This window comes from Hyperolius riggenbachi, chromosome 9 (genome assembly GCF_040937935.1).
Source record: "Hyperolius riggenbachi isolate aHypRig1 chromosome 9, aHypRig1.pri, whole genome shotgun sequence".
Classification (NCBI taxonomy): Eukaryota; Metazoa; Chordata; class Amphibia; order Anura; family Hyperoliidae; genus Hyperolius; species Hyperolius riggenbachi.
In genome coordinates this window covers 195,737,919-195,751,111 of record NC_090654.1, presented here as the reverse complement: position 1 = coordinate 195,751,111, position 13,193 = coordinate 195,737,919, and the positions used below count along the sequence as shown (strand labels likewise).

General features: G+C 41.0%; 1 protein-coding gene across 7 annotated transcripts in view; it reads left to right on the top strand.

The window, feature by feature from the left end:
- Nucleotides 1-13,193, top strand: part of PLEKHD1 (pleckstrin homology and coiled-coil domain containing D1) — a 664,905-nt gene that overhangs the window by 636,950 nt on the left and 14,762 nt on the right. For all 7 annotated transcript variants that reach the window (XM_068253846.1, XM_068253843.1, XM_068253844.1 and 4 more), the window contains 2 exons: nucleotides 1,235-1,367; nucleotides 6,839-6,983. In XM_068253846.1, coding sequence (XP_068109947.1) covers nucleotides 1,235-1,367; nucleotides 6,839-6,983 — 278 coding nt within the window. The remainder of the gene's footprint in view (nucleotides 1-1,234; nucleotides 1,368-6,838; nucleotides 6,984-13,193) is intronic.

Genomic DNA, 13,193 nt, shown 5'->3' with positions numbered 1-13,193 from the left:
TCCAACAAGTAATTAGAATGTATGTCCCATTACCTTTGAAGATCAGAGTGGTTGCAGTAATTGCATATATGACTTTCTAGACCCAAAATAAAATCTGAAATCAGTGCACTCTTTGTAACAAAAAATGTACTTCTTTTTGTAAACCATTTATCATCATTTGATAACCACATTTAATGAAGAAGATAAAAATAAAAATAAGGATATGAATAAACAGAAAACCTACTTAGCTGACTTCTGCAACAATTTGCTAAATATGTGTGAGTGAAAAGTTTGTGTCTTTCTTGCATAAGTATATGTTGCCAATCACTTTTTTGTTTTCTGACCTTCCAACGGGACCACAGGAACAGCTATGGGTAAAGAGGTGCACAGGAAGTGTTAGTAAATGGGTATAACTCTTACTTTCTTAAAGAAATAAGGGACAAAAAAATTAAATTGACATATTTTCTTGACACGTTTCTCTGGTACGCAGCCTGCTTCATCAGGTGAATCTATAAATTACCTGTCAGCAGGAGCTGTAAGTGCCTCTTGTACAAGCATCTTGCTAATACTTGCAAATACTTGATTTGGATACTCACCTGATAAATTAGGAAATAAGGAAAGGGAAATAATTGCTGCACCAAGTAAGGGGGTGGGCTGAAGAAATACCCTTAAAACCCACATAGTGGTTTTCTGTTGGACAATCCAAGCCACATGAGTTGCATCCTAAGATTTGTAACATCCATATAAATTAGGATAATGCAAGGTCTGATTTGCCTGGACTTTTTGTTTGTTACATCATCACTCTTAGTTCAATTCTTTAATCCTAGAAAGGTGTGTTCTAATCTAGACCAGCCAGGAGGTGTTTCCAAAAATTAAAAAGGAACAGGCAACAAAATGACATAATACTAGCCATTAGGCACGTTTATTAACAGGCACTAGGTTGTACAGTTGTACCCAGTGCTTCCTGCCTTACTGCGCATGTGCAGGGTCACAATCAAAATCCCGTGCGAGCATGCGCGTGGCCCTATGCACAAGCACGCCTGCAGCCCCTGAGCACATGCTACATGGCCATGGCCCTGCACCTGCGCAGTATAGGATAACAAATAATAAACCAGATTTCTTTATGGTAGTTAGTGTGTGTATGTTTTGTAATGAAGGTCCATTTTTCTGTTGCACCCATACTATATTTGCATTGGGAAATATAAAGTGTGTTGATTACAATCTATTTCTTCTGCATTATGATGTTCCTTACCAGGATGAAGGAAAATGAAGAGCGATTTAGGAGGCTGGAAGAAGAGCGGTCCTTCTATGTCACTGAGTCTCAGGCCCTGCAGACCTCTCTAGCTGAGCTCGCTGCTGAGAAGGAACAAACAGAGCGAGAGCTGAAGGTAAATACATTTATTACATGGACGAGCCCTGGACATACCTCTAATAATGCTGGTCTCATGCCCTTCCTATGCTGGTACAGATAGGGGAATACTGGTTCTCTTGATGGCAATGGCAACTAGCCAATCGTTTCTTTTTTCCCTCAATGATCAAACATTGCCTTTTTGTAGAAAGAAGAATATTTAAAGCAGGTCAAATCAAAAAGGTCAAATCTGTCTTTCCGATGGTCAATTTCCATGGAAGGGGGAGGGGGAGCAGTGGTGTAACAATAGTGGCTGCAAATGTTGGAACTGCACCAAGGCCCCTGTTTCAGAGTAGCCCACTAGAGGTCCTCCCTCATGCATTTTTTTTAGCTTTTCATTGGTGCTATGGTGGTAATGATCACCTTTATAAGTGCATTAAATATTGGTAATCATTGACAGACTGCCTCCCCCTCCCTCTTTCTTACACCTCCCATACACTGGGGATGTTCTTTGGCAGGATTTTGGTGCGCCATAAAAAAAAAAACCTGCTTAGTGGCCCGATGTAAAACTCCAACCGGGGCCCATAGCTACTTGGCTATCCCACGGAGGGTGAACAACAGGTACGTCACACTCCTACCGAGAAATAAATGTGCCAGAAAAAGCTGAGGAGGACCAATCAGTAGCAGGAGCATGTGACTTTTTATTTTAGAGACCCATTTTACACTTTTATAAGACATATCACTTAGCTTCTATGGCAATGTTTCTCAGTACTAATATTATTTATGCATGTTTCTCATATTTCCCAAATGTCCCTGGCTTAGGTACCATGATGGTACCTACGCCAGGGACATTTGGGAAATATGAGATAATACATGCATAAATAATATTAGTACTCAAGTACCCTCTGACAGATAAATGTTTGTTAAGTATGGGATAATTGTATATGAATGCTTTTCATATATTCCCCTATGCTTTTAATCTACTTAAAGCACTTATTTTAATTATTTTTTAATATAACTCAAGTCTGCCAAAAAAAAAAATTTGAGATCTGTTTTAGTCATTCCACCTATTCTATGTTTTTTGGTGCTCTGAATCCGAAAATGACCTCCATTTTGTCATAGGACATCACATTTCCTGACAATTTAGGTAACTATGTTAAATAAAGCAATACCTCGAAATAAATGGAAATAGACTCATAAAATTAAGGTTTTATTACAATTTTTTCCATGAAAATCCTTACCTGAACTGAAATGAGTTCACCTACACACACTAAACTCGTATATGGAGACACAAATAGAAAACCGAGAGCCCAATAGCGTAGTATGTTAAGCAGCAAGGTACAGTATATTAAAATAACAATATGTGAAAATACTCACAAACATGGGTCACCTCAAAGGCAACCACTGTAAAGGCAGGTGGGGAGATTAGACCTGACCCCACTCATATTAAAAAGTCACTCTCTGTAGACAGGAAATGGGTAACACCCCTCCACCAAGGGTGGGCTAGGCAATAAACTTTTAGATAGGAACAGAGGCGCCAAATTATGGTAAAATACATTAAAAACTTTTTTAAAAAGAGGAGGTAGTGGTGGACTTACCTCCTCATTCAGTAGACACAAACTCTGTCAATTTCAGATCTAAACATTTTTTGCGCATGCGCAGTACTGTCATGCCGGCCACCGTGATGACACGAGGCGGCCGGCGTGTGACGTCAGCCATGACGTTTGAAGAAGAGGAGCCTGACATTCTGGGCCAGTGTCGCCCGGCTGCCGCCGGCCAGCCATTTCTGAGGAGGTGATGGGAGAAGAGCCAGGACGCCGGCGTGGGACGTCCCGACCTACACTGGGCTGCAGAAAGCCCCAGGGGAGTACCATTTTCTATTTTAATTTGAGCTCGGAGTCCCTTTAATTAAAAACAAAGAAGTTCAAGAACCCCCAGAACACAACATAAGCAACCCATTGGCTATGCATACTGTGTGTTGAGAATCTAGGTTTAATATAGGACCAGTGCAGTCTTTGAACATCTATAGTTGCTAATATCAAGCAGTGTTAATGTAGCAACGAGCAACATATCATAAGTTGTTGGAGGTGTGTTGCGACTCATTTATCAATATACAGTAGGTGCAAAGAAAACTGGATCAACAGCTGTGCAGCTGCCCAGAGCAGACAATCAGGTTTTAGCTGTTGCAAAAAGGATTCTAATTGATTGAACTGCGCACCAGTTTTCTTTGCACAGGACTTATAATGTTCTTCTTTCAAAGTTCAAGTTTTAAGATGAACTTGGCTAGGCTTGTTTAGGAACATTTTTACCTGATTTATTATCACCAATCTTATGAAATATTTACAATGTGTTTACCAGTTCCCAAGGCGAAATGAAAAAGATTGCCCTTTGAATCCATATTTGAAAGAATAGCGTACTTCTGAAAATGGACTTATTGGCTGTACAATGAAATCGTAAGAGTCACAGTAAAATGGAAAAATAAATGAACGTTCTCATTTGGCTTGTCCAGCATATTAAATTCCCTGACTTGGTATAGCAATAAACTTTATTTACCCAATAAAGTACTTCCCATAACTGTGTGATAAGCAGTTTCCTTTCATTGGACTCCAATTAGCTTGTATCGAGTTTCCATAGGGTCAAAATATTGCATCATAGGGTACTTACTTCCAAAGGAAAACCATGCTAAACTAAACTGGAGACAATCATTTTCTACTTCTGCCTGTTACAGATTGCCAAGCAAGCTCATGGTGAACCAGAACTCGTCGGAGTGTGTTAGGGGCTACAAAAGACCACAAAGCCGTCTTACTAAAAAAAGCTATGCAAAACAATAGTGTGTCTTCCTAAAACAGATGTTATTTGTGATTATTCAGTTTGGAGTGAGCATATGATGTCTCCCACAATGCATCACTGACAAGGTGACACATCATTGCATTCCAGGCTTTCCAGCGATTCTGGAGATATGTTTAGCTTACAGCAAAGAATGATTTGCATGATTTATCAGCAGTGATGCATTGTGGTACAACTTCAGGAGCACACTTTAAACTGAATAATCATTAATACCTTCTGTTTTAAAAAGGCGAACTTTTGTTTTACTTCTGCTTGGTAATACTTTATCATCATCCTTATCCATTTATATAATGCTGACACATTTTCCGCAGCAGCGCTATACAGAGTACCTTGAACAACTGTCACTCAGGAGTCCTTCTATCACTATGTAGATATTAACACTTTAACATTGAGCAAAGTGTCACCAAGATGTAAACGTCTCTGTGCGAGAGAGATTTATTGTTAAACCAGGCATGCACTATTAGGTACTCACATGATGCTGAAAATACCGTAATCAGTATTCACTCTGATCAGAAATAAGCCAGCCACCAGCAATGATTTTTTTCTGACTTGCATCACTTGATTTGGATCACCAGAAATCTGTCTGAACATAGATTGAAACATTGGCACTGCTAACTTTGCACACATCAATGCAGTGGACTCACTAAGGCTTTTGGTCGCCATCAGTCGACCAAGAGAACAGTATTCTCCCCATCAATATTAAATCAGTGTTTCAAGTGCAATTGATAAACTTAACTGTCCTCCTTGGTTTTTATAGATTCATCTATTAGGCCCAGTGCACACCAAAACCGCTAGCAGATCCGCAATACGCTAGCGGTTTTGGGAGCTGATTTCAGAGCGATTCTAGGAATGTTTAGAGAGGTTTTCTAAACCTACCTAGCGGTTTTGGGTGCGTTTTTGTGTAGCAGATTACACTTATTGTTACAGTAAAAGCTGTTACTGAACAGCTTCTGTAACAAAAATGCCTGGCAAAACGCTCTGAAGTAGCGTTTTTCAGAGCGGTTTGCGTTTTTCCTATACTTTACATTGAGGACGAGACGAAACGCTTCCGAAATCCACAAACGCGCAGCAGGAGGCGCGTTTGCGGCTTGGCAAAAACCTCAAACCGCCGGTGTGCACCATCCCATTGCTATACATTAGCCAAGCGTTTTTCCAGGCGGATGCGGACGGCGGATCGCTCCAAAAACCGCTCGGTGTGCACTAGGCCTAACTGATGACCCACGTATAAAACGTGTTATTTTTAGAGCCCCATTTCCAGCAAAAAAAACTATGACTTCAACATTGGAAATATGTGTCTCCACTCTCCACCTTCTTTAACAGTTTGGACCTTTTTTCCCCTAATGTAGAGTCAATTCTGGAAAAGAAAATATATCCTCACAGAGGTTGCCTGTCCAAATTTGAACAAAATTGCCATCTCAGGCTTGACCTTAATCATACCATATGCCATCGACTTTATTTGTTTATTTTAAGGACAACCCAAGCTGAGGCTCGAGCTCAGAAACACATACTTACCTAAGGAGAGGGAAGCCTCTGGATCCTAATGAGGCTTCCCTTGCTGTCCTCCAGTCCCTTGATGCCGCTTGTGGACCCTCCAGCTGATCTGGGCCGCACTCCTCTTTTGGCACAAACTGCTCCGGCTTAATGTGCAGGTGCGGCCGTACTTGTGCAGGCACAGTATGGCCATACTTGAAGAGGATCATGGCCCTGATCAGATTATAGACAAGCCCTTGTCTGTAATCTATGGAGGGTCTGCAAGCAACAACAGGGGACTGGAGGAAGTGTGCGAAGCTTCAATAAGGCAATTTCTTTTATTAATTTTTGCTCCAAAAGATGTGCTAGGGCTTGTTTTCAAGGGATGTCTTATATTTCTATGAACACACAAGCTCCTGTGCTGTGTGTCTTCCTGCTTTCCACTATGCCACCTCTTCCTCTGCTAGATCTACCTCTTCTATGCACCAGTGTCCCCCTTGTACTTCTAGTATCCTCTTGGTGTCCCCCTCTGCACCTATGTCCTCCTCTATCCCCTGTCCTCCTGTGTCCCCCTAAGTTCTCCGTGTCCCACATGTTTTCCGCTGTGTCTTCCGCTGCCCCCCTTACAAACTCCTCTTACTACCAATTCCATGCCGCGCTATCCCCTGAGTCTTCCGATGTTCCCCTGCATCCTTTTCTTTCCCCAGTTCCATGTTGCTGACTGTGATCACGAGCTTTAGCCTGTGGAAACTTTTGGAAACTTGTGTTTCTATTGGAGCCAAGAGTGTAGCAGGCAGGACCATAGTACCATTATTGGGCCAATCACTGCACTCGCTAAGTGCAGTGATTGGCCCAATGACAGAGCCATGATCCCACCCACAAGACAATCAACTCCAGTAATAACACAAGTTGCAATACCTTTTCCCCTTTCTACCACTAGGGCTGACCTTTGGAGTCGGGCTTATATTTCAAGCATGCTCTTAATTCCTGCTAGGACTTATCTTCAGCAGATGTCTTTATTTTGGGCATACAGGGTTGCTCAATGGATTTTTTTGTTGATTAAAAAAAGTTGCACATGGTATGGCTCTCTGTAGTCTGGAGGATGCAGTCATGCACATCTCCTAGAACCACCAGACACAGCAGCCAATGCCAGAAATATATAGTTTATTTACATTATAACTCTGCCCCTCACAGCTCCAGTTAAAGGTGCAACTGGATCTGGAGCGGAGGCTGCGAGAAGCAGAGGAAGCTCTGCGGAGGCTGGAGGTGAGCCTCAACTCCACAACCTTAAACCAGGACAAAGAAGAGAAGATGAGGGCGGATGTCGGTCACCTTAAAAGTAAGTGTAATCCTCTGGACCGAGCAGCAGCTTTTCCCATTTCTTCCATGTATTTTTGCAAAACTGGTAAATAAATATTTTTGCACGATTCAGAAGCAGTGCAGTTCTGAAAACATTCATTCCATAAGGAGACTTCAAAGAGAGCTTAGCTTCTCGGGGCATGGGATGGCATTTCAGGGTGAATAGATTGTGAATCCAGGGCTTTATATATACATACTGAATTCTGATATTAAATTCTATTTGAAGAAAGTGTTGGTTTGAGAAGCAGAAGAACAAGCAAAGCTGTTTAGCATGTGGCTGACAGTAAACAGATTATTTAAGGAAGTGCAAACAGGAGAGCATTCTGGGAGATGTGGGCTGCTAACTATGCAAAATGGAATATTTTATTACTACCTTGTGGGCATGAGAATAACTGTAATTACTATACTGAGCTGCCCGATTTATCATTCCGGAGGATACATTTAAGACGTGGTTCATCATCAGTTCATATGGACATTCATGAGCATATGATTTCATCAATGCCAGACTAACAGTGAAATCGCCGTTTCTTAATGTGATCATAACTGGTGGAAGATATCTTGCCAAAGCTGGTAAATCAGTGTGAAACAGGCTTCCATTAAATAGGAACACAATAAAGCTGCATTAGACTTAGTATTCAGTAACTGTGGCATAGAAATAGGTAATGCTGCGGTTGCGACCGTCCCAGGGCCCTTCTACCTGCTTTGCCTTTATCTGGTCTTTCTAAGTGTAGATGAACTTGCCAGAAAACTGCTGTGTGAGGTAATGAACTGCAGGGCCGGGCCGAGGCAGAGGCGAGAGAGGCTCCAGCCTCAGGGCGCAGTGTAGGAGGGGACGCACAACACACTCAGCTATCGTTCCCCTATTGTGTTTGAAGCAGAGAGAAATTAGAAAAGGGGATACATGGCAGTGACTGCAGGCCAGATAATTAGAAATTAAGGTGTTGGGGGCCCTGGGGCGCCTCTTAGTCTAATAGCAATCAGTGTGTGATGGCTGGGGTGGGAGGATGGAGGGACGCACTTTGCTGTCTCAGCCTTGGGTGCTGGAGGACCTTGTCCCGGCTCTGATGAACTGATTGAGCACCTGAATAGAGAGTATCTTTTAGGCTATTTAAACAGTGGCTGACACATTAATGGCCTCAATTCACTAAGCTTTATCGAACACTTTATTGTACGTTTGATAATTTACCTCATGACTCGAGTAAAATATAATTTTTAATTCACTAAGGTGTTATAGATTTATTGAACATTTTATCGATGAAACATCAGATGAATCTATAACATCTTAGGGAATTCAAAATTAGATTTTACTCATGAGGTAAATTATTAAAACGTTCAATAAAGGGTTCGATAAAGCTTAGTGAATTGAGGCCAAATTGTGTTGGGCAATATAATCGCAATGCAAATGTTATGTATCATCGGCCATGCCTAAAAAAGCCCAGCTGGCTGCAGACTGAAATGTAAAGTTAATGGCCCATATGCAATTAACTTTTTCTCCTGAGTTTTCTCCTAGGTGATATTTTCAAACTTATCAATAAAATACCTTTTAACCACTTCACAACTGAGGGGTTTTACCCCTTGCCCACCGGAGCAATTTTCACCTTTCAGCGCTCCTTCCATTCATTCGTCTATAACTTTATCATTACTTATCACAATGAAATTAACTATATCTTGTTTTTTCCGCCACCAATTAGGCTTTCCTTAGGTGGGACATTATGCCAAGAATTATTTTATTCTAAATGTGTTTTAATGGGAAAATAGCAAAAAATGTAGGAAAAAATTTATTATTTTTCAGTTTTTGGCCTTTATAGTTTTTAAATAATGCATGCTACTGTAATTAAAACCCATGAAATGTATTTGCCCTTTTGTCCCGGTTATAAAACCGTTTAAATTATGTCCCTATCACAATGTTTGGCGCCAATATTTTAATTGGAAATAAAGGTGAATTTTTTTCAGTTTTGCGTCCATCCCTAATTACAAGCCCATAGTTTATAAAGTAACAGTGTTATACCCTCTTGACATAAATATTTAAAAAGTTAAGTCCCTAAGGTAACTATTTATGTATTTTTTTTTAATTGTAATTTTTTTTTTTTAATTACAAGAAAAAAAAATTGGGGAGTGTGGGAGGTAAGGAGTTAATTTTGTGTGTAAAACTAATTTATTTGTATGTGAAAAATGCTTTAGGGTGTAGTTTTACTATTTGGCCACAAGATGGCTACAGTAACACTTCGTTTATGCGACCTGCAAGGGTCCGGAAGGACGCTTGCAGGAAGTACAAAGAGGCTGGGAACTGTTTTTTTTTTCACAATGATCGCGCTGCTTATCGGAGAAGCAGCGGATCATTGCGGGGCTTAGATCAACGAACGGGAATGGATTTTCCCATTCATTGATCTCTGGGCGAGCGGCCGGCGGCATGTTCACGAGCGGGAGTGCGCGCTAGAGCGAGCGGGAGCGCGGGCAGCAGCGGGAGCGTGGAAAGTACGCATTTCTCCGTTCCTGGTGGTGAAAGGATGGAAAAAGGGATGGAGAAATGCGTACGCGTGGGGGTAAAGTGGTTAAACCACCAGCAAGCTGGAAAACGCTCAAAATAATTTTGATAGTACTTTCTCAACTACTTTTTTTGTACTTTTTCAATTACAAAGTGATGAAAAGTTGTTTTAAATAGAGGATGAAAAATTATCTCCTGGGACAAAACTCAAGAGAAAAAGTGAATTGCATATGGGCCAATATCTAATTAAATGAGAAAACGGCTTATGAAGCCATCATACAGTATGCTCTATGAATTTTTCCACAAAAGTTTTCCTTCTCTTTACTATTCCAGTGCTAGGGCCTCCTCTGGCCACAAAGGTTTTGCGGACTGTGGCTAAAGCTATGTACACTTGCTGGTTTGAACTCAGCCGTGGCAGACGATAAAGACCGCCTTAGCCATGAATCTTATATGAAAGTAGCGAGTGGCCGCCTGCTAAAGATCCGCCACACCGAATCTTTAGCAATCCTGGATGCCCGAGCACTGCCCGATCGCATCGTTCATCCCACTCCCCCAAACGTGGTACATCAAAACATTGTAAAGAAGGGAAAATTAATCCCCAACCAGGTCAAGGAAAGAGGCCTCTTTCATTGGTGACTTGCCTGCAAATGACATGGGGACCCAGAGAAAGGGGGTCAAGTTTGTGCAACCTACAGCGGATTGCAAGGGGAATTAGCAAACTGTGAAAGACTGCAATGAACCTGTTCACTTAAAAGTTTGCGAGCTTAGCAGAAAGACTGACTAGTCAGTTCTGTTCACATAGAATTGCACAGACCCACTGTGAATCCTGCTTCAGGGCTGGAACCCACTAGATCGCTTTTCTGAGCGTTTAGAGATCACTTTTAGGGATCGCTTTAAATGTAACAAATTCCACAGTAGCGATTGCGATTAGCAAAATTGCAATCGCAGAACATGCAGCATTTTGGGAGCATTTGCGCTTCAATGTAAAGTATTGAAGTGCTGGCAAATCGCTCATGAATCGCTAGAGATAGAGATTTGTGTGTGATTTTAAATTACTGCAAACTGTAAAAAAAATTATGATAATTTGAAAGGTCCAATCAGAATTAAAATTGCTAATCACAAATTGCTATCACAATCACTGGCAAAAGATTACACTTTTTAAAATCGCTACCAAAATCACCAGAAGACGATCATGAAATTGCTTACAAAACATTAATTAAAAAACGCTATCGATTGCTATAGCGCTTTGCAACTTGTTCTGGGTTCCAGGCCTTAGGCAATAAAATTAACAACGCCAATGATAGGCAATCCAACAAATAACTCTGTCCTCTTACATGTGATACGGACACTACCATATAATACATATACATTCAAATTTGGGGTAATTTTATGGAGTATGGCTAACCTGTAATTCACCAGATCATCCAGAAGATAGCACCAGAGCACAGAAGCTTGTTGTTTACAGAATCACTTTGAGAAGTACAGTATATTAGTGATTTTTTTTATACCCTCCACTGATGTTTACTTCTATATTTATTAAGCAACACTGGACATTTACGTAACACACTCACAAATTGCTGATCGATACAATCTTGCATACAGGACACATACTACTTTGTGGACTACCAACTAACAGGCTGGCACCGCTCCAATCTGTACTGAACAGAGCTGATCATCTCATTCATCTTTCTTCTCATTCTTCCTCTGCTGCCCCTCCCTGTCAAGCTCTTTGTTGGCTGCCAGTTGACCAGATTACCCATTTCAGTCTCTTAATTCTAACCTACAAAGCTCTCTACAATCCATCCCCTGTACATCTCCTCGCTAGTTTTTAGGTAGCACCCCAGCCGCAATCTCTGCTCTGCACATGACCTTCTTTTGTTATTCTCTAGAATAACCTCCTCACATTCACGTATACAAGATTTCTCAAGAGCCTAACTCCTTCCTATAGAATTCCCTTCCAAAACACATCTGTCACTCTCCAACCGTTGAAACTTCTAAGCATTCCCTGACTTTTTCCGACAAACATACACTGTAACTTAGACCATTCCCCTTCAAACTGTGGTCAAGTTATACTCCTTATTAGAATTTTTTTTTAGAAAATTGGTACAGGCAGCGCTTTTTGGAGCGGAACGCAATCAGAACGTGCAGATGTGAACACTCTCATAGGGAATCATTGCACAAGCACTTTTACTGAGATTTTCAAAATCGCCAGCACTTAAAAAAAACAGAGAACGTTCTAGGTGCGAACAAGCCCTTTCTCCTAAGTTTTCTCCCAAGTGATATTTTCTCTCCCCAGTCCCCAGCAAAGAAGAAAACCTTCAGAATACATTTGACAGTACTTGTCACCTACTTTTTGGTAGTTTTTCAATTGCAGAGTGCTGAAAAATTATTTTAAACTGAAGATGAAAAATTCTCTACTAGAAAACTTAGGAGAAAAAGTAAATGGAATAAGGGCCCTGATGTCTACATTTTAAAGAAAGCCTGGGGCCTGTGTCTCCCATTTAATTAGACATCATGTTCCCCAAATAATGATTAAGCAGCATGTCCTTCACATGTCAATTAGCAAGTTTACAACTAAGCAGCCAGGGAAAATGCATTGGTCAGTGGATGGTTGGGGGTACAGTATGTGCCCCCTTCCTTATACAGGGAGTGCTGAATTATTAGGCAAGTTGTATTTTTGAGGAATAATTTTATTATTGAACAACAACCATGTTCTCAATGAACCCAAAAAACTAATTAATATCAAAGCTGAATATTTTTGAAAGTAGTTTTTAGTTTGTTTTTAGTTTTAGCTATTTTAGGGGGATATCTGTGTGTGCAGGTGACTATTACTGTGCATAATTATTAGGCAACTTAACAAAAAACAAATATATACCCATTTCAATTATTTATTTTTACCAGTGAAACCAATATAACATCTCAACATTCACAAATATACATTTCTGACATTCAAAAACAAAACAAAAACAAATCAGTGACCAATATAGCCACCTTTCTTTGCAAGGACACTCAAAAGCCTGCCATCCATGGATTCTGTCAGTGTTTTGATCTGTTCACCATCAACATTGCATGCAGCAGCAACCACAGCCTCCCAGACACTGTTCAAAGAGGTGTACTGTTTTCCCTCCTTGTAAATCTCACATTTTATGATGGATCACAGGTTCTCAATGGGGTTCAGATCAGGTGAACAAGGAGCCCATGTCATTAGTTTTTCTTCTTTTATACCCTTTCGTGCCAGCCACGCTGTGGAGTACTTGGACGCGTGTGATGGAGCATTGTCCTGCATGAAAATCATGTTTTTCTTGAAGGATGCAGACTTCTTCCTGTACCACTGCTTGAAGAAGGTGTCTTCCAGAAACTGGCAGTAGGACTGGGAGTTGAGCTTGACTCCATCCTCAACCCGAAAAGGCCCCACAAGCTCATCTTTGATGATACCAGCCCAAACCAGTACTCCACCTCCACCTTGCTGGCGTCTGAGTCGGACTGGAGCTCTCTGCCCTTTACCAATCCAGCCACGGGCCCATCCATCTGGCCCATCAAGACTCACTCTCATTTCATCAGTCTATAAAACCTTAGAAAAATCAGTCTTGAGATATTTCTTGGCCCAGTCTTGACGTTTCAACTTGTGTGTCTTGTTCAGTGGTGGTTGTCTTTCAGCCTTTCTTACCTTGGCCATGTCTCTGAGTATTGCACACCTTGTGCTTT